General features: G+C 36.3%; 1 protein-coding gene across 5 annotated transcripts in view; it reads right to left on the reverse strand.

Annotated features, from left to right (window-relative positions):
* foxp2 (forkhead box P2) overlaps positions 1–23,195 on the reverse strand; it is a 352,030-nt gene that overhangs the window by 35,311 nt on the left and 293,524 nt on the right. For all 5 annotated transcript variants that reach the window (XM_078417448.1, XM_078417447.1, XM_078417449.1 and 2 more), the window contains exons 8-11: positions 16,960–17,064; positions 7,893–7,980; positions 6,527–6,610; positions 2,164–2,365 (exon numbers count right to left, since the gene is read on the reverse strand). In XM_078417448.1, the coding sequence (XP_078273574.1) occupies positions 2,164–2,365; positions 6,527–6,610; positions 7,893–7,980; positions 16,960–17,064 (479 nt within the window). The remainder of the gene's footprint in view (positions 1–2,163; positions 2,366–6,526; positions 6,611–7,892; positions 7,981–16,959; positions 17,065–23,195) is intronic.

Genomic DNA, 23,195 nt, shown 5'->3' on the forward strand with positions numbered 1-23,195 from the left:
TAGAAGAATTGACAATTCAAAATCAGTGCAAATTATTTATTTTGACGTAGTTTATTTTAACATAACTTTGCCAGTAGTAAATTAAACAAAAAGCAACACTTTGTCCCCTTTTCTACCCTTCCATCTGCTTAGTCCTTCCACGTGGCTTAGCCTTCCTCCAAGAAGCTGTTCTGGAGCAAGCATCCTTTGAATAACAAGCACAGACACCAAAACTCGCATCCGAATTATGCAAACAGAAACAGGATTACCCAGGTCATTCTCCCCGCCACCATTTGGGGAGTGATATTGGCCTAGAAATTAGACAATGCCAAATCAGGGTGCAATGTGTGCAATCACACAAACTGCCATAAGTCGGATTGACCACCGGAAACTATTCTGCTGGTTTTCCTGCATTAATGTAGAGCTATAAGCATCAGTTAGAGTTGGGTGGCAAGTATTCCATCAGCTGGATGGAAAGGGGCATCTCAGGTCAATACAGGCACAAGAGAGGGAGAAGGGCTATTGAGGATCAGTAGCAGATGTAACAGAAATCCAGGACAGTGCCTGCTCCACCCGCCTCTGCGGAAGACAAGTAAAAATAATTGCATTTTATTTTTCTGGTGGTGAATTATTCTGAGTGTTGTATGCAGTTCTGGTCCTCCCATTACAGAAAAGATGTGGAGGCTTTGGAGAGGATGTAGAGAAGGTTTACCAGATTGCTGCCCATATTAGAAGGTTTCAGCCGCAAGGAGAGGTTGGATAGACTTGGATTGTTTTCTCTGGAATGTCGAGGTTGAGGGGAAACTTGATAGTTATATAAAATTATGAGAGGCATAGATAGGGTAGACAGTCAGAACCTTTATCCCAGGGTGGAAATGTCCAACACGAGAAGGCATTGCTATAAAATGAAAGGGGACAGTTTAATGGAGATGTGCGGGCCAGGTATTGTTTTGCGCGGAAGGTGGCAGGACCTGGAATGCTTTGCATGGGTGGTGGTGGAGGCAGATAGGATAGTGGAGTTTGAGAGGCTTTTAGATAGGCACGTTGAAGTGCAGGGAACAGAGGGATATGGATCATGTACAGGCAGATGTGATCAGTTTAACTTAGCATCATGTTCGGCTCAAACATTGTGTGCCTTAGGGTCCATTCCTGTGCTGTACTGGTTTAATGAAAGTAATCAGTCGCTTTACGGATTGGTGTTACAGCAACACTGAAAATGTGTCACTGCGACATGCCGAGTCAATCATGAACATGTGCAATGAAACTTTACAAAACTGGCCTCAAACAGCCATGATGCCTCTTTTTTGCATTCTCCTACTTCAGGCAGGACGACAGACAAGCTTTAAACAATATAGGAAATGGCACACCTCCAGTCTGAAACCAGCGTACAAATCGCATGCCATATTGGATCCACAAGCAGCTGTATTATGCCTGTAAATTGAGACTAGTAACATCAAATTTCTAGGCCATTGTAAACTCTCTCTCTCTCTCTCTATGCCTCTCACTGGAGCAGCTCAACTGAAAACTAATGAAACAAAACTAACTGATGCAGGTGGTTTCAAGTGTCAAGCAGTGCTGGGATTTGAACTCTCAGCCATCTGGATGGGAGCCAAGTGTTCAGCCACTCAAGCTACTGAACTGAAAATAGTTTTCAGTCTATGCAAAAAATATTGACAAAATGCTTATTGCATGGTTCTTTACAATTATTCTGTTACAATTCATTATGTGTTCAAAATTGGGATGCAAGAATACAATTTCTGTTGAAAGGACAGGGCAGGATAATGGCATTTTAAAACTGAATTGAACTGAAGTTTTATAAGTTACCAAAACAACATATGCAGATTTTTAATCTGTTGGATGTCTGGTTTGAAATCATTTTTATTTAATGTACAATATATGCAATTTCTTCAGGAAGTATTCAAATGGCAATATCATTGTTCCCTTTCTTACTTGCTCACACTTCCAAATATCAGAAAGCAGTTTTCAAATAAATGTGTTCCATATAATTTGATTTGTGGGCAATGCTTTTAACATGGTTTAAGTTCAATCTACTTCCGGCAACAAAGGGGATATTATTTCTTTATCTAATATTCAAAACATATTGAGTACTTAAATTAAATGAAAAATTATTAAAGCTCTTTGTAAGACAAATACTCATTCTGCGACGGGTGCTTCGAATCCTACCTGATGAAATGGAAATGTTGTACTTATCACCATGTCTTCTTCGAATTGGTCCCACATTGTGCACGCTGGCTGGAGTGATTACGGAGGGTCCTTGCGTGACGGGGGTGACTAGGGCTGTTGGTGTGGTGGGAGTCTGAGGTAAACTCTGTGGGGATGTCTCTGAAATGTTCTTAGACATTGTGACACTCGACACCAGATTCAGCTGAGGAGGCCCAAGAGGAGGAGTGGGGAAAAGCAGAGACAGGAGAAAGAAGGCTTTAAAAGGTTTGACAAATGAGAGTGGATTCACTTCTACAGCTGTGTTGCCACTAATAAGCAGCAAAGGAAGCAGCCAATCTCAACTAATTACAGGATGAAATTGTATCATAAGAACTCTAATTAGAGGATGCTGTTAGAGATTATCTAATGATCTGATCCAACATTACTCAGGCCCAACTCATTCTAGTTTCTCCCAACTGTCTCCCTCTAATAAAAGCGGCTAGCAAAGTTCCATGGTTGTGGCTGTCTATTCATAAGGGCTGAAAAACAAAGCAGATTATCATAGAATCCAGTTACTGCAAAGGGGACTGGAAATAGTTGCTGCTGCTCCACTACTACCACTGCTGCAGTTCTTGCACAGTCCCAAATCTCAGCTGAGAAGCTGCAGCCAGCTGGAAAATGTTACATTGACCTTTACTCTCACTGCTAATTTGGTGGAATGGTAATGACATTACTACATATTCAAACAAAATTGTCTTAATTGCAAATTAGCCAGAGGAGGCTGAAATTTTTCAAATTAAATATGATTGTAGATGGCGAGTGGAATGAAATTTCTTCACTAACAATCATTTGTGGCATGTGTTAGCAAATATAATGAAATGTCAAGTTTGCCAATCCCTCTGGAAGTATCATTTTCAATTTATGATTACAGTGTCAGTTATTGCTGATGTACCATGGAATATGGGTGTCAGGGAAGAAAAAGGAAAAGAAGGAAAAAATGATGCATGTTATTTAACAGTGTGTTCTTCACCTACTTCTACCAATAAAATTCCATATCCATTAATGAAAAAAAATCATGTCACCTTTTATATTTACCACACATCCATTGTCATAAGGAGCATCTAATTAAGTAAATTTACACTCACCCACTGTGAAAAGATTTCTGCCAAATTCTTAAGTGATGCTCTTAATGGCTAATTTGTAGTCATTTTCAATCTATTCTGGAGGATAATTTCTCGATTTGGGAAAACTGTAATGTTATCTTGTCACTGCACAAAACTAGAAAACCAGGAATTGTGCAGGAAATTGCCACTGACTAAAGTATTTCAGGCACAGCTGTCGTTCCAAATGTTATGTATTCATCTATAGAAAAACACCTTTTTCATTTGGTGTAGATTATGCATTTAACATTGATTGATCTTACTTTGAGGATTTGTTTTACATGTTTAGAGAGTAGAAAAATTTGTTAAAGAAACAAAAATTAACATATGCCAGCTAATTGTTCTGCATTCTTGGGCAGCAGCCAGGAGAAGCTCACTGGCAGTCTAATAACAGCGCCTGGCACCCTGAAGGCATTCCCAAGTGCATCTGTTCCCAATACACCACAAACTGTTTTATTCTACTGTAACCCACAGCTTGCAGCCTGACGTGTGAAATCCAGTTATGTTTATATATAAATTTCATGGTGACTCAAATACTGTAACTATCCTAATAAATAAACAAGACTGTGTTAAAAAATTATAAAAATCATACCAGCTTTACAATTCATTTACATACTGCATTCAAGGAAACATTTTACAAAGCTTCGATATATTCCTCTAATCTAATAATTTTCATATTTGAAATTTGACTGTAAGTCTATTTGCTTAATGGGTTACTGGATAAATCAGAGCAATTTGATTAGGATTTATTTCTTTATTTAAATCTCAAATTAACTAGCTTGTGAAAATGACATAAATACTGTTCAAAATAAAATTCACAATTCTGTACACCAAGATAATTTTCAATTATAAAAGTTCATAAAAACACCATCATTAAAAAAAATCTGTGACTTATCAACTGCACCTGATTATGTTTACAGGGTTATGATAATTTATTTTATCTTAGAGTAATAACAAGCAGAACATGTTTCTGGATGGCACTCATGTTCTGATAAAATAGAATTTATTAAAGCTAAATAAGGAAAAGCATGTAAAAGCTGGGATGAGCACTTAGCTACCTCAACTCATCTGAATATATTCAAGGTTGGGTGAAACTCATTATTCAGGACTTACAGCCTTGATAACTTTGATTTGCATCCATCCATGGCATGGCCAAAAGGTACCATTTAATGAAGTACCATCCAGAGAGTAAATGGGGTCATATAATAGACAGTGCAGTTGCACCTTGTGTTCATGTGCTGATAGCTGTTAAGGGTGCAGTGATGAACCAACAGAGCTCATTTTGACTTGGTAATAAATTCATACTATTAATATTTATCAAATGTGCGGGCTGTCTCAACTGAGCCACTGCATATGAGGACATAAATCAGTACTATCATATCAATTATGGAGCTCTTTTTGTGCAGTATATAAATTTTAGAGTTCTTTTTGTATACTGTTCTCCTTTTCAACCATTCAAAGGCTAACAGTGCCATGTAATACATTGTAGATAGCACAAGTGTCCAGTGGGAAGAGGAAAAGACTGTGGTTTCAGTTCGACTTACTCATCTAAGGATTCCCTGTTAATTACCCATCATCAAATGCAATTAGACATTCTTTCATGGCTGGTTTATGCAATGTAATACTTGAGTCACATTATTCAAGTTCAGTTTTAGAATATAAGCTGAAGATCCTTTATTGGTGCAGATCTTACCACACTGCTGGACTTTTACAAAATTACTAATTGAATAATTTATTTATAAAGAATGAGCTGCAGATTCCTGATGGATTTAGTCGATAAGTATTTTATCATTAAACTTTATGTACTGATGAATGCAATATGGAATAAGAAGTGATCAGAGTATTATTCATTTAAAATAAATGAATAAAGCAGTGTATTAAACCAAGTTGTCTTTCAACCAGATTGCCCCACCCCCATTTTAATTAAGCTGCAACAAAATTCTTAATACAAATTGGAAACTGGGGCTATTAATTTCCCAAGTAATTTGTCTATCTGAGGATTCAAACTCACAACCAGAAGGTCACAAGTTGGAGTTCCTAAGGTGTCCGTCACCTGAATACAGCTTCCTTAGTCGAGGTGTTATCAGGTGTCAGTTGGGCTGAATGATGAAGTAGTGCAGAGAGCAATGTATGTCAGAAGGGGGTCAGCACTGCCTAGTTGCATCTCCTGTTAATCAATAACAAAGCACTACTTATAGTTGTCATGAGAAAGCTCATGCTTGTGACCAGCCCTGTCCTCACATGCTCATGGACGTGTTAGCAACAAGCATTCCCCACGGGATAAGGGGAAAAAACATATATATGTGTGTGTGTGTGTGTGTGTAAGTGTGTAAAACAGTTCAGTTTGGCAGAACAAGTGGAGTTTAATTACAGGAATTGAAACAATATTATGTGCGTTTCTCCCCTAATTGTCCAACACAGATTTCCAGTGGAATGAAAGACCCTTCTCACCAAAGCCAATTTTACCATATAGTGTTTAACTGACGCTGAACTTCTTTAGGCAGGGTTGGGAGTGATGGTGAGGAATTTAAATTGACACTTGAACATCTCTGAAAGTAACAAAGCATTTTCAAAGTTTAAAGATCAAAGAATCATGTTTTGCATTTTGATTTTAGCGTCCAATCTAACTGAAACTAAACTAACTTATACTAAAGGTACACAATTCATCAGGATGTTTTTAATTTTATTTCATTTATCAAGCAAGCTATTCACAACAAGAACTTTCATTTCGATAGTTCATACCGGGTTTGCTTTAAAATAAAATGCTTTAGATACTATTTCGGCAGGCAGTAAATTCTAGTACTTCACCTTTAAGTAACTCCATTCAATGCCTTTCCAGTAATGACATAAGAACTCATTCAATGCTTTGCCAGTAATGACACAGCTATATAGCAGTGCAATTGATGCCCAATAAAATTCTCTTCGCTAGCAAAGTGTATTTGTAAATCCATCAAAATAAAATGTTCTAACATTTCAGCAGTCATCTCAAGTCAGTTATTTGTCACAAGTGAAGTATATTGCTTTGTCAAAGTAGAATGTAGGATGTCTATTTTATTTCAACAAAAAGCTATCTACTAACATTTTTCATAACCCCACTTAATACTTAAGTATTGGCATAACCATTCTATATGGAAACTGTCGAGACAATTGTTTATTTTTATGGTATGTAATATTTATTATATGCTGTGATCTCTGTTCAATGAATTGTTGAATATTAAACTTACAGGTTTCGGACATGGCTTAGGATCAGAAGGTCTCATATGGAGGTGGGTCATCATCGCCTGAAGACGTTCACGTTCTTTAGAAAGCTGTTATTGAACAAACAGAAACTAAATCGCTTTCAAAATACTTTAAAAATGATTGTGATGGCATGAATCTTATTTCTTTAAGTTTGTTCTAAAGAAATAGACAACTTCATATGATGCACTCATCGTTTAAGCCTCCCTAGCGTTGAAGGGTCACAGAAAAACAAATAACACTTCATCTTTTTGTCAATAGAAGAATTTAGGTCATATATGTAGTGACAGTAACAAGTTACCAAGAACACAAATAAGTAGGCCCTTGGTGTTCTGTTAAACTCCCGTGGACACTGTGAGGAATGGACCAAAGCCAGCAGCTGGAAAGAAGTGAAGGGTTCTCAAAACACTGTGCCTGCCAGAATCATCTGCATGCTTCATCCAGACCTCTGAGGTCCAGTTACTGCCCCTACAATCTGCCTTCATCAATCTAATTCAATAGAATGACAGAGACCTGGCAGAGTCTTGTACTTATCTCTGTCACAGAGTCTGGGTCCACATAGCACTGGGCCTCATTACAAACAACGGACTTTATACCATGCGATGGTTTCTATAGTCGGCAAGAAGAAAACTTATTAATGGGCCACCTAGAATGCAGGATCATTGAGTGAAGATCGTTTCCTTGTGTTTTAAAATTATATCTTGCTCGGTTAGCTAAAATTATAGCTAAAATCTTATTTTTTCAAATCACAAATCAAATCATGAAATTTAAGGAGAGAGATAACCAATATGTAAAACAAAGGTAAATTTTACAGAAAATAGAAAGCCCTTTAATTCCTGGCAAACATTATATGCAGGTATACTAAGATACTAGCTGGAAGAGGTATATAGTCTGAAGGAGAGCTTGTACATGTTACAGAAAGTGAAAATGGAAAGTGATTACCCAATATTGGTTTCTGATATATTCACAGTTAGGTGGAGTCCTGGAAAAAAGGTTTTGTGAACACTTTCTTGGCAATTAAATAATCCATTCTTCAAAAGATTTTAATAGGTTAGGATTTTACTTAAGTGACTCAGTGGTGGTAGTGGGTGTGGGAAGTGGGATATAGAGTTACTTTTAAGTAATCTTTTATTACATTATGATTTATGGTTTAACCTAGCTATTAATCCACAATTGAATCTGAAATCCCAGCAATTAATTTCCCTACATTTTCATGAAAAATATTATCGTTTATTAAATGTAGCATGGGAATTAATAGATGAACCAGGAAAGATTGAAGAAAGACAGAAAACAGATAGATGGAAGATGTATTTTTAAATGCTTAGTGTGTTCAAACTATTAGACCCAGTTTACCTGAATTTCCAACTGCTGCACAACTTGCATTTGGACCCGACACTGTGCAGTACTCCTATCATCTAATGCATGCTCATTATTAAGGTGCCTGCAAGTAGAAAATATGTATCAGGCTGTTTGGTACACCACAATTGTTATTTATGTAACTCTATTAGGCATCATAATAAGCATTGTTACGGTCAAATGATACAGCATATGACATTACACAAAACTGTGATCAGCATTTCATGTTGATCAGCTTTAACATTGAATGGGCATTTTTGTGACTTTTAGGTCCATTAACTAGACCTCAAAAGGAAAAGGATGATGTTAGCTGCAACTAAAAAAGGGAGGAGTAATAACAATCTGAAATTATTTTGTCAAATTTTAGCTTAACAGCAGCAAAAGTAAAATATCATGACACAGAATGAAGCTTTTCCAAACAGCTAGGTAATCAGTCCCCGTCACTCTTCACTTTACCCATAGCACTGCAATTTTTTTCCTTTGAGTTTCACAGTGTAACGCCTGGCAAGGATTATAACGAAGGCTGATGTACATTTGCACTACTTTTAAGGAATGCAAGCATTAGTGATTCATACATGCAGTGAGGGATGCGGGCTCGTACAGAGGATATTGTGGGAAATCACAGGAGCACAGCTGTACTACCTTATCCAATAATGTTAATGGGCAGAAAATCACAGGCATATGCTCTGTAATTTCATACAATGGGCTTCCCAATATAATGACAGCAGCAAATCAACCTAAATTTCAGTGTAAACACTTTATGAGGAGGACACAAGAGACTGCAGATGCACAAATCTGGAGCGGAAAAAAAACAGACTGCTGGAGGAGCCACAAAGAACTGCAGATACTGGAATCTTGGGCAACAGACAAAGTGCTGGAGGAACTCAGCTGGTCGAGAAGCATTTGTGGGGGAAAGGAATTGCTAACGTTTTAGGCTGGGACTGTCCTGATGCAGAGTCTCAACCTGACACATCGACATTCCGTTCCCTCACAGATACTACTCAACCTGCTGAGTTCCTTCTGCAATCTCCTTTTTGTTAAATATTTTATGACGTGGCCAACGCATGCGAACACTTGATTCTAGCTCAAGCAGAACTTTTTGAAGAGATTAAAGAAACAGAATTATGCTCCACTCTGTTTCAGCCAAAGTAAATTAATTTCCATTCTCTTATTTGTATTTTGTCTATCATTAACAACATGGTTTTACTTTTCCTTTGAGTGTCCATCTCCATATTCCTGTTTTTAATGAAGTAATAGCATTAATATTTTGGGCTTACTTCGATGACAATCAATAGTTTGTGAGTATTTTTTTTCATGTTTTAAGAACAAAGTTCCAGTAATGATTTTAGGACTATTATTTTACCTTTGGCAAACTTAGCTATTAACATACTGCTTCCATTTATCCAATCCTAGTAGTTGGTATTGCCAGGGTGCAACTAATTTAGGCAATAATGATCTTCATGGATATAATTCTATCTAAGTCTCAATAAAGTTTTTTAAATTTCCCTGAGATTAATGATTTGCATTGAGCATCATTTACAGAGCATTTAATTAAGACACAAGTGACAACTCAAACTGCAAATTACTATGTAATATTCACTGGATTTCAAGTTTCATTTAAAATATTGAAACATGAAGTCCCAGAGAACTTTATACAAATCACCAGAAGGAAACAGCCATTTAGCCCAATTAGTCCATATTGCTCTTTGTCCTCCACTTGAAATGCAAATTCTACTTGCATCCAAACAGGGTAACAGTATAAAATTAGTAAAACTAGTTCACAAAAGATAGATACAAAAAGCTGGAGGAACTCAGCGGGTCAGGCAGCATATCTGGAGAAAAGGAATAGGCCTTCTTCAGACCTGAAACGTCACCTATTCCTTTTCTCCAGAGATGCTGCCTGACCCGCTGAGTTACTCCAGCTTTTTGTGTCTATCTTTTGTGAACTAGTTTTGCTCATTTTAAGATGTTCAGTTTAAACCAGCATCTGCAGTTCCTTCCTACACAAAACTAGCTCACAATCCTTTTTTGTAATATAATGGCATAATTAGTTAGTAAAAAAATAACATCAGTGTGAACTGCAAAATTATATTTCAAGTCGACATTTGAATTTTTCATTCTTTATGTCATTTTCTGAGGAGATTAATTAAAAGTAAATGCCTACCCCATGCTCATGCTAGAATTGAAAAGTGATCAATGCTTATCCTTGTGCTTCTCTGGAAAGATTTTGAATGTTTTTGGATGAAAAATGATTGGAAGATAAAAATGATTGGAAGACTAAAAATACATGTGGTGATGCAAATGAAAATAAGGTGATTATGGATTTTACTTAAATATTTTTCCTTTTATAAATTAAGCTATACTAAAGCTAAAGACTCATTAACTGCATCAGCATTTTGAATGCCTTAATCAGTGTTAATACATATATTAAGAATTAATTTGTAGGTGGTACTACGCATGGGTTTGAGAAACTTGGGTTCTGTAAAAGAAAATATGCCTGTTGGCATTGAGAATGGAGAGATGTGGATTATGAGCAGGCATATAAGTGTTTGGTCTTGGCCTCATGTTTGGCAGACATTGTTTGTCTAGGGGCCTTGTCCTATGTTGTACTCATCTATGTTGTATTCCTGCATGATGAGCACTTAACATGTTGAACATCCAGCTGAATGCAACTAGAAACCCATGCCCCTGATGCAAAACAAAAAGAGTTGTTTCTAAATAAAGCCCTCAAAATACGCAACGCCATATGCATAATGTTAGCTTAGTAGAGAAAGGGTTTCATTCTATCGTATAAGAACATTGAAAAAAAAAGACAAAAATGTTCAAAAAGACATCTTCAGATAGAAAAAGATAACTTTGGTAACAAAAACAGCAAGAATGTGCAGGTAAAACATATTGGAATGAAAGAGCAAACAATTTGAGAAGACGTCCATCTCAAAATCTAGGAAGAAAATGCACATGGTAGAAGAAAATTTAAAATAAAACTAAAATCTAATCTTTAAAGAGAGTGTTATTGGAATTTTCTCATTCCTCCCTGCAGAGTTTCAGACACATCATCTCTTGCTTTTATACACAGTGCTTTCAAGCACTCATATTAAACTTCATATGTTGTAGCACATTTCAAGATGTATTTATACTTAAAGGACAATGCTCCCCAGTGGTCAGTGAATGTAACTGGTAAGTATCCGAGCTATACAGACTAGAAAGGTCCAGGTCAATCCTTTACCTGTAGCATATGACCTGATTTCTGGCCAAGATTAAAATTGAACCTAAGCTATAGAGCATAAAATCAGCCTGGTTTCCCTCTTACAATACAATACTAATTTCTGAAGATGAGTATTTGTCTACGCCTAGTGAGGAAAAGATTGGACTTCCAAATTCCAATATACCACCACCCACTCGCAAGATGCACACATTAATAATTGCCATATAAATTGAAGTCAAGCAAAAAAAAAGGAGAATGAATATAAACAGCCCTAGTTTGTTAAATTAGGCAAATCTTTAGATAATATGCAGCCTTCACATTTTCTATATATGTGAATCTTAATGAATAATTAAAATATAATAAAACAAAAATGCCCTTCAACTACACTGCAGCAGTTGTAGAAAACTGCAGTTAGCTAAGCCATTACCGGTCTGCTACAATGATAAGCATGAAAATAGTCATCGGCATTGCCCGTCAAATTTAGACTATATAACAATGACATCTGCTCACGTTTGGAAACATCACTACAAAGAACAAAGCTGAAAATAGTGGCAATGCTTATACCACAGATTCAATTTGGTTTAATTTTCAATGGAAATCAAAAGATTTAAATTCCAATACAAGCCTCATTGCGTTAAATGAAAGCAAAAAAGGAAGGTCTTTGCAAAGTTATGTGAGGCAATGCCTCTGTCGAAATTATTATTGATGACAAATTCACAAAGCACCCTTAAAATGACATAGAGTTTGGAAATGCCAAAGCTGCCACTTTCCTTTCTGTAATTATAGGCTAGCTTGCAGGCCTCTTATTATTTAAAGTATAAACTCTGTCAGATCAATGAACATGCAATATTCCATGCATTTCTTTTTTGCTACATCTGCTGTCTCTTTTCCTTGCTATTGTTTACCAGCAATGAGCAAAATAATAATGTCTATTCATTCCCGTATTTAATTATGCCAATCATTCCTGCGAAATTGGACACGACCACAGAAAAGGTAGAAATAAACCTCCACAATAATAAATCAAGAGATCGTTCATAGGTTTAAATTATTAACCTATTTATTTATGATTATTTTATACAGAAATGATGACTCTCTTTCATGCTTTAGTAACCACTTCAGGTCAGACATATTGCTCCTCACAAATTCTCTATGATTTATATAACAAGAATGAGATAAGCTGAAAAATGATAGGATTGGTGGATTTTTTTCAGCCTGTGCTTAATTGCTGTTTCAAAATGCATATGCAAAGGGACATTTCATTAATCATTTAATCACATCCCTAGCAGGAAGTTGGACCTAATGTTGCAAATACCCTTTTCATTTCAATACTCCATAATGCTATCGTATGCACTTGATATATTGCATATGTCATAAATTATAGCTGCTTCAAAACGACCAAGTGGGTTGTTATCCCCATAGATGCTTGTTACAAAACCTTTATTAAGTTTTCTACTTATTGCCAGTTCTATTTCACAGCTTCATTCCGGTCTCCAATAACAGCTATTTCCAATGTCAAAGGTCTATAAATTACCCATGCAATCTCTAACACCATTTCACAGACCCGTTCTACTTCTACTGGTCTGCTAACAAGGCGATTACACACAAATTACTGAATACCTATGAAATATTTAAGTGCATCCTACTTTGCTATGCATTAATAAGAGGAAAGCAGTCTCTGGAATTCTGCTTCGCTGAAGTCCCTAATGTCCCCTAATGAGGCTCTTACAGTGACTCTAGTTCAAATATCGAGGTGAAGGAAAAATGCAAAGGGTGCCTTCAAAAACCCAGCACTGTACAAACATTCCATGAGCTAGCTCTAATTTATGGGTCACTTTATAGATATATTGATTTTTGTTTTCAAAATGGAATAAATGATGTGGTTGTCTACCATTCAGTAAAGGAGTATGAAAGCCTTTTGGTAGATGGCCGATTCAGCCAGACCTCAAGCTTAAGTGTGAAACTTGAATATGATTAGCATACTAACTTATTCACATTATTAATTAAAACATTTTTGAAGCAACACGGTAAAGCGAAAAAAAACCCAATTTGATTTTTTATGACTGTCTTTTAAAACTATTATAGGTCTCGATAAACAGCATCCATAGAAAGTTGTGATTGATTAATACAACTAGAATATCTCAGAAAATGAATTTTATAATAATAATAATAATAATAATAATATCTCAGAAAATGAATTTTACCATTTAATGCAACAAACTGTGAACGGCTTTGGAGTTTTATCATATTTTCTATTTTTTCACACTTTTCATTCTGTATATTCCCTATTCACATGAGAGAATTAACTTGATTTTTATCTATAGGTCAAACTGCTTCTAATTCCCTTGGAAGGTATCTTAATTGAAAATAATTTTTAAAAATCGAATTATTATCTAACTCAGTAATTCTCAAGTACATTTGGTCAAAAGAAGATGAGGAATGCTTTTCAGTTTTTTCAACACCAATTAGTTTGTTTCAGCCTGATTTAAAGCATTCTAACGGCAGACGAGAACTTCACAAAACTAACAGGTTATTCAGTAACAGCATGCATTCTTATTCAAACCTAGCATTTCAACACACTAGCTTAGAGTCTGACAAATGCATAGAAGTTAACAACAAAACAATTTTCTTAGTAGATCCATTGCACACATTCTTACAAAGTAAATATTTTCAGTTACATTTCTGAGGAAAATTTATTTCTACAAAGTTTATATAGGATTACGGTGTAGTCACTTTCTGCAACAGATTTTACATCACTGGAGATATTAGGTGTTGTTTAACTTTCCACCAAGCACTGTTAAACCTGGTGATCAATATTTGAGCATATCTCTGAATAGAACTATTTATTTTCCTTTGGGTCATGCAAACTATTATTTTGAAATATGTCCAAATTATTGAATTCTCCAGGTGCTGCAATACTAGTGGAACAAATGTTTATCCAAAATATTTAAATCAAACACAAAGAATAGAAATCATCTCTATTCCAATTTTAATTTATATTGCCAGGTTTATAATATCATGAATTATGGTCAGTTTTGGCTGATGAAGATGTCATGGTATGCTCGAACATCTTCAAAGGACAGAAGTTTTTCTTTATATTTATCCAATGATGTTCGCACTGGTCCATCTCCTTTGGCACAAAAGGCTACTTCTAATGCGGACAATGTTATAAGAGTAAAAGACTATCATTCTTTGTACTCTGCATGTTGGCAGCCTGCTACATACTGTATAGGTCAGGACGTAGAAAAATCTTAACTGGTTTCATTACAGCGTGCCTTTCTGGAAAACCTGTCTGATCCAGTATTTAAAACATGTACACACAATTTACTCTACAACCATTGGATAGGTTGCTGACTAAATATACCAATCTTCCAAACTTTTCCAGTTCTGCCATTTAACTGATCATCTCATCTCATTAACCAGTTCTGAAAATGTACTGTTAAATTTGTCAATAACAAAATGGTTAACTCCTGTCCTCATCACTTAAGGCAAAGAATGTAAAATGTGCACCAACGAGTCTTCGGCAATGTTTCAGTGGCACAAATGTTTATTATTTAAATGTTTATATAAATTTCTTAATGTGACTCTTTTATAAATAGAGTAAAATAAATTAATCTGAGCCTTCAGTGTGAGGGCTTGCTGTCTCCTTTAACAATGATGTATTTTTGTAGCCATGAAATGATCTTGTCATACCAGGGGCAGGCAGTAAACTGCACCAGTCCCAAACCTCCAGCCAGCATGAAGTACAATATATCAAAAATGTTACATAAAAGCAGAGCCTATTTAATAATGTTGTATATTTAAGAATTTGTTGAACATTTACACACATCAGACATTATTGAGTTACTCTAAGACATTATTAAACTGAAAACAGGATAAAGCTAAATTCCTTAGTTCTGTGATTGAGTCAGTTTATTTCATACTTCAACGCTAGCCACCAAATATACTACCTCAGCAATGTATAGATAAAAATGCATTCAATTCCTCAGATTTTATTCTTCACTTCACACAAAATCCATTCGATTATCAGAAAAGCAAGGCAGCAGCAATGTGTTTTCTACTGTAATCCCCTTTCCAAATGCTTTTGTGTAACTGTCTTTTAAGAGAAAGACTGTAAACTGCTTCTTACTTAAGAGAAGTTCCACTTCAGCACCCAGACAAGATTCCCTTAGAAATCTCCATCAGTCAACTATGTGAATCCACAACATTGGCCTGGATAGGTTTTTTATTCCAATAGTAAGCATGCTTTATTAATTTTTCATCGTAGTACTGTACACTTGCATTAACTCTATTGCAAACCAGCTCTTTCCTTCCTTTTATGAGGATATGCGTTTAGATTAGGAATGCTCTAAGGCCCAACCACCTTAATGACTTAACTGCTATTTGGAGTTACATATGACATGCTCTGGAGGCTGCAGGCTTTAATTCTGTTTTTCACTATAAAGTTAATGGATTGGAAAACAGTGTATCTCTTAACTAAGAAGTATTTAATAGAAATCTAAATCGATTTTAAAGAAAAAAAATGTAATTGTCAATAACCTATATTGTGCATTTGAGTTAGTGTTATGTCCGTGAGAAATGGATCACCACCTGATGATCAAAGCATCCATTTTTAGTTCAACCGTATTTCTGAATTGTATGTGCTGGAGTCTATTTACAATTATACAACAGAATGCTCCAAGGATACTACACTTTTGTAAATATAGCTGGATCAGAAATTTCCTACAAAATGTTCAATGTGGGCACACTATTTTAGATATTGATTATCGATGTTTAAGTTTAGTTTATATCATCTGCTGATATTTTAACCTTCTAGTGACGATATTAAATACTGATTTAATTGTATTATTCTTTTCTATTCTTATTATTTCTATTCTTCTCAAATGTAAATCTAATCAAATGTTAGCATTTTAAACAATGATAGCTGGATTACATTTGTAATACCCTGCAATGTGTTGTTTTATGGTTATTACAATTTTCACAGACAGTAATCATATATCACAGTATTGTCCAAGTCTTAACCCTTTGCTGATATATTAGGTTTTGGCAACAATTTACTCAACAATGCGCAATTTTTCCAAAAGGTTGGCGAACAGTAATCTGAATTCTATATCACAAACATAATCTAATATGATTCACAAAAAATATGAATCTAACACGTCTTATTTTTTCTTGCCTATTCTATTTGTATCTTACGATCAATGCATCTTCTGGTGTTTCTTAATGCTGATCTGCTTTGCAATACCCTGTAGTCTACAGTACTGTAAACACATCTTCTTTGATGTTCCTGTTAACATCCTGGCAACAAAGCAATGCAATTACAAATGAGCTAATTAACTAAATTGTTGATGGAGCATGAACAGTTCATTCACCCTGTTAGTTGCACCATGACAACAAGGGATTCTCAAATTGTGAAGTTACTCATCTATACAAACTGCCTACAAACCACACCAGAGAGAAAGAGAACCAGAATAAACAATCCAGAAGTCTCTGTCACCAAGCTGTTGAAGTTGTACATTGATTTTAATTACACTGTCCATTTTCAGAACAGTGGGCACTTTTAAATTTGCACCTTCGCATATGCACTTCCATTATTAAAGTTTGCTGGAAGGATTGATTTTATTTATGAATCTGCAAATCAGGTGGATAAATTATTAAATTTCAGAGAAAGATTTTTTTTTCAGAAATCCAATTCTGGACAAGTTGAATGTTTAAAACTGACAAGACGATGCACGGAACATTTTGAATATTCGTTACTGGAACCCACTGGAACATTAGCAATGTTAAGATTTTCTTTGCACGTGGGACAACTAATGCAAATTTCAAATGCAGAACTGATCGGAATGACTGTGGTAAACTTACTTCAAAAACTGTCCGAAATCTTCGCAAATGCTTTCACATCCAGGCCATTTACACACACCATGACCATAGAGAGGGTGACTGGCCCCAGTTTCCTCATGTGAAGAGCTGCGGCAGGATAAAACGGTGTCAGATTAATCTCAAAAGCCATAATCGGTGGAGGCTGCAAGCGCCTGTCAGGTTAGGATCAGTGACAAATAGGTCAAAACAGGTCAATTGAGCTCAGAACAGTCAGGAAAAATTAATCATTCTATTGAATAGTACAACTGCCAAGGCTGCATGATGTTCCAATTAGGACGGAAAGAGAGCCAAAGATGGGTGTTAATAAAGAGTGAAAGAAGAAGGGATGACTGCATAACACTGCCTGATTATTTAGCCAGGTGACACTGATGTAAGATTTCTCACATCAAAATGTTGAATACAGTCATCAAAGCAGAAACACAATAATTTTAACCTTCACTCTACATAAATTCAACTCTGGGAATACGATAAGTAGTATATTCACTTGATACAGGCTATTTTTGGAAGCCATGATATGTTAAATTGTATGTGTTAATAATGCAAAAACAGTAACTGAGCAGAACTTAAAATTATATTTTATTTCTTCATACAACCTCAGCTGAAATTTATGTGTTGGCAAATGCAGCAAAGAAATTATTTTCACAAGTGTTTAACTAGCAGACATTGTGTTAAGCTATTTCCTTTATTGTGTGAATATAAATGGCTACTGAAGAGCAATCAAACATATTTTTTCGACTGGGCATTCTATTGTTTTGTGTGGAGAGAGGACACTTCAGTGATTAATTAGGAATATCACAATCTAAACATTTATAAATAAAACCCTTACATTTGCCTTAACTTCTCCCTAATCAACACAGACTGTTATTAAAATATTCAATATATAACCTATTTTCCTCAACGGAGCATGCCTGTGATTTTCCTCTATTGTGTATTCACAACTCAACACAATGGTTCCCTTCATAAAAGTGATTTTTTATTTCCTGTTTCTGAAGTATAAGAAAATGAATTTGCCACAATTATGAAAGTGTATGTGGCATATTGGCAGTATTTTAAATGATGGTTAATGATATCTGTACAGAATATAAAGACAGCAATGGATGGTCAACTTTTCCCAACATTTTTAAGATTTGCAAAGCAGCAGCTTTTGTTGAAATCCCAATTTACTTTTTAAAGCACTCAGATTTCTCACACCTGAGAAATCATCAAAAAGACTTCCCATTGTTTCCATGTCATTGTTTCCATTATTCCATATCAATGTTGAGGAGTAAATCAGTTTACTAGAGAGCACATGGCAGACTGAGGAGATGGCTGAATGGCTGACAAAAGACTTCTGTAAAAATGAGAGCTTTTCATTAACTCTTTCTACACTTACTGAAAAGTTGTGTTCTTTGGGTGTGACTGGGTGAGCACAAGACATGATTATCAAATATCCATCGTACTCCGTTACTTGATTCTAGACTATTAGGTCAAAAGTTGTGTATCAATATTTAACTCTCTTAGCCCAGACTAAATGACACTTGACATTTCAGGCAATGGAAGGGTGTTTTTTCCTTAGTGCCACTGTGGACACAGAATTAAGTGTAAGTAGGTATTTCTGACATCTTTCAGTAAAAAAGGTAAGATATTTAAAAAGAAACAAATGAGTATTGTAGTGGCAACAGATCTAGGGAACTGAACAGGGAAACAAAATGTGTGTAAAGGAACTGCAGATGCTGATTTACACCAAAGATAGGCACACAATGCTGGGGTAACTTAGCGGGACAGGCAGCATCTCTGGAGAGAAAGAATGGGTGACGTTTCGGGGGTCTGGTGAAGGGTCTCGACCTGAACATCACCCATTCCTTCTATCCAGTAATGCTGCCTGTCCCGCTGAGTTACTAGCATTTTATGTCTATCCTCAGGGAAAGAAAATGATAGAATTAAAAGAATAGTATAATTGTCATGATAATTACAGTTAGCTTTAATATTATAATACATTTAACCCAAACATTAACATTTGAAAAAAGCTGTAAAGCTTATCTAATGTTATTAGTACTAATTTCAAAGTAATATGCAACTTTGGCAAAAATCCTATTCAATTCGGTGTCAGCAGTATCAAAATCTAAAGTCTGCAGTTCTGAACTCCCAATGATGTTTGAAATTTAGGATGTAATGCAGATGCTGGTTTAAACTGAAGATAGACATAACATGCTGGAGTAACTCAACAGGTCAGGCAGCATCTGTGGAGAGAAGACTCTAATCAGACTGATCAGATATCAGACTGAAGATGCTGCCTGTCCCGCTGAGTTACTCAGACATTTAGTGTCTATCTGATGTTTGAAATCTGTTCAGTGGAAGTTTGTTTGTGACCTGAAAGGAGAAGAGATAATTGACAACTGCTGTTTAGAGTGCAGAAGAAGAATGTGATGACTTCTGATTCCATCAGAAATCTGTTATTACTTTGTCATTGATGGGGATTGATGTTCAATAGTGTTTGGTTTCTATATTAATATAAATATTACTTTTCAAAAGAACGTTATGGTTGAGTCAGCTTGGGAGTTTTGTTTCTTCAAGTTTACTCCATATATGCAGATTATTTGAGCTGAAAAGAATGATTTGTTTAAGTATTTTGTGTGAAATCCTTTACCTAAGGATCACGGATACTGTTTCAATCTAAGGAATCTATGCCAACTGTAAAAGGAAACTATTTATTGGACTGTAATTTTATGGACACTTAATTTTTAACAAAAAAAGGCCAGAAAGTTTATATTTTACTTTTCATAATCAAAGATTTTTCGAGTGCTTTATAAACAATTGTGTCTGAATGCAACTATTGTATAATGTAAGAATTGCTCTAACCAACATGTGCTAATCAAACTTACTACAATGACAATTAACTGCATAATGGCTATCTATTAATTCTGGTCAGGACACTGAAGGGACTCTTTTGTCTCCTGTGGTGGATGCGCTGGGATCTTTAACATCCACATCAGAAGGCAGTGGTGCTTAAGATTGACATTGTTTCCAAAAGAGCAATACTCCCTCAGTATTACAGAAGAGTCAACCTAGGTTCTGCACCCAGATTTGCCAGTTACAGCTTGAACATACAACATCCTTCATGGCAAGAATACCACTACTCAGCCATAGATGACACTTCATTTATACATAAAAACACCAGGAATGTTTTAAATTATTTAAAACTGTAAGCAACTTGGATTTGTTATACAATTAATATTAATATCCTCCATATATCCGTATGTAGGTTACCAGAATCAGGCTTACTCGTTGAGTCTAGAGAGAATGCAAAGACTTGGATTTTAGATTCAACCATGTGTGATTTGATGGGAAAAACTTTATATGTATGTGCCTTGGAACTTTATATGTATGTGCCTTGGAACTTTATATGTATGTGCCTTGGAACAAATACCTGCTCTTCAAAGACTCGATGAGCAGCAAAGGAGTCCTGTGATCTAATTGTATTAAATGCTGTTACGTCGTGCTCTGACTATGGACACTGGAACTAGGAGTAACAGAGATTGTTCTTACCCATGAAAAGACACAAAGTGTTGGAGTAACTCAGTAAGTCAGGCAGTATCCTTGGAGAATATAGATAGGTGATGTTACAGGTCAGGACCACTTTCAGTCACCCTACTCCCTTTCCCATGGACTGATGAACGTCAAATAACCTTCAAGTACTGTGGTGCATCACTGCATCCAAAGAGAGTTGTCCCCCAGTAAAGCTACTGCATGGCAGGCAGATTGTGTGCATGGGTTAATGGCAGTGATCTTATTAGATGGGAAGTTAATGTACTGCTGTGGAAAAAGCTGCAATAAATGAGGACATTTTGTGAGCCAGGATGTACCTCCTTCCAAATGTTAGCAGCGAGATGAGAGTGCGGCCAAGGTGGAGAGGCTCTTTGATGATATTCATTGCCTTTTGGAGGCTGTGCTCCCACATTAACCACCACGCCATCTTTAAAGTTGCAGATTGAACACCGTTGTTGTTGAGTGTTCTTGCCATTCAGAATGTTGCATGATGAGTCAGGGCAAAGGAGGGAGATTGAGAACATGATTAACTGGTGCAGCAACGACAAGCTTGCTCTCCATGTTGGCAAGGAGCCGATTGTTACTGTAGGAAGGAAACCAGGAATCTGTCTTCATTGATGAGAAGACTACAGTTTTAAGTCCTGGGCCTGGCACATTTATTCAATGGTAAATAAAGCTGATTAAAGCCACTACATCCTTAGAGGTGTATGATAGAGAGCATATTGACTGAATGCATCCTGCCCTGAATACCCAGGAACAAAGGAGGCTTCAGAAAGTGATAAGCAATGCCCTGTCTAGCACCAGTATTGACGTCCCCACCATTGAAGAGACCTACAGGAAGCACAGCCTCCAAAAGGCAATGAATATCATCAAAGAGCCTCTCCACCTTGGCCGCACTCTCATCTCGCTGCTAACATTTGGAAGGAGGTACAGGAGCCTGAGAACCATGACCTTTAGATTCAAGAACAGCATTGAACCGCATTGCACAACTCTAACGACAACATTACCTCAGCAACATTCTACTGTGGACTTTAGTTTGCTTGCGCGATGTATTTCGGCTTGGCACTCTTCTGAGCTGGTTACCCAGTATGTTATTGTATTATTTATTATGTTATTGCATTAATATGTGCCTGTAAAGTTGCAGCAAGAAAGAATTTAATTCATCCCTTCCCAGTACATATGATAATTAAACATACTCGACTTGATACCATTGATTCAAGAGAGAGTTAGATTTAGCTCTTAGGGCTAAGGGAATCAAGGGATATGGGGAAAAAGCTGGAACAGGGTACTGATTTTGGAAGATCAGCCATGATCATATTGAATGGTGGTGCTGGCTCCTGCATCTATTTTATATGTTTCTATGTTTTGATGTTTCAATGGAATTATCCCAAATTCCCAACTTAGGTGCAGTTCTGGTTGCCTGATTACAGGAAGGAAGTGGTGTCTTAGGTATGGGTGCAGCGGAGGTTTACAAGTACGATGCCTAGATTAGCTGCAGGGAAAGGTTGGACAGAAGTGGATTGTTTTCTCTGGAACACCAAAAGTTGCAGGGAGACCAAATAGAACTACGTAAAATTATGAGAGGCGTGGATAGGGTAGACAATCAGAATCGTTTTCCCAGCATAGAAAAAAAACAAATACTGGCGGACATTGCTTTAAGGTGAAAGGGGTAAATTTCAAAGGAGATGTGTGAGGCAAGTTTTTTACACAGTATGTGGAGAGTGCCCGAAACCCGCTGGTTGAAACAGAAACATTAGTGGCATTTAAAAGACTTATGCATTGGCATCTGGCTAAGCAGGGGATGGAAGGATATGGGCTATCTGCAGGTAGATAGGTCATGGTCGCATTCTGTTTAATGCAGACAGCATGGGCCGAAGGGCCTGTTCTTGCACTGTGCTGTGTTAATCCACCTCTCCATACCTACATCTCAGTTGACACCACCATCTTTCACAAGAGTTAAACACATAATCACAGAGACTGTGATATGGTAATATTTATACAATTATTGTATAATTCAACCAAATTGGATTAGTTAAATAATTAACATGGGTATCCTCCATATTTCAGTATGTAGGTTACCAGACCTGTGCTTATTAGTTGAGCTTGGACAAAAAAACTGAAAGGATATGAACAAATGTTATGTGCAGGATTGAACAAAGGTGGTAAAAGATGCGAGCATGAGCACGGTCATTGTGACTGGCATGGTGTCGGTGGCTGGACGGACTAAAAACATTACTATTAATACAGCAGATACCAATTTGAATAAGTCTAATATAATGGAAAGAACATCAAATTGTTGATTTAAATTGTGTTGGTACAATAAGAAACAAATCTAGGTATTAAAATAGTATTTAAACTTATTCTAGAGCTTGAATCTACGGACATCCATTCTCATGTTGCTGTAGAATAGTGCTAAAGATGGTTAGTGGCCAAAGAAGATAGGAAAAAAAACTTAAGAGGACTGAACTAATTGTTACAGTGGCTGCAGAACTATGAGCATTTGCCGTCTCTGCAACATGAACTGGCAGTGACTTCAACATTTCTGTGCATTGTAGACATGGCCTTTTGTAATCAGTAACAGTGTTTCACAGAGGAGGATCTACATTAGAATCAAAAGAAATCGGAGAAATGGTGTAAAGCTAATCTATTTATCAACTAATTTCATTGGAAGATTCTCTAAAAATCTTTAGTTT

This window comes from Rhinoraja longicauda, chromosome 20 (genome assembly GCF_053455715.1).
Source record: "Rhinoraja longicauda isolate Sanriku21f chromosome 20, sRhiLon1.1, whole genome shotgun sequence".
In the NCBI taxonomy this organism is placed as follows: domain Eukaryota; kingdom Metazoa; phylum Chordata; class Chondrichthyes; order Rajiformes; family Arhynchobatidae; genus Rhinoraja; species Rhinoraja longicauda.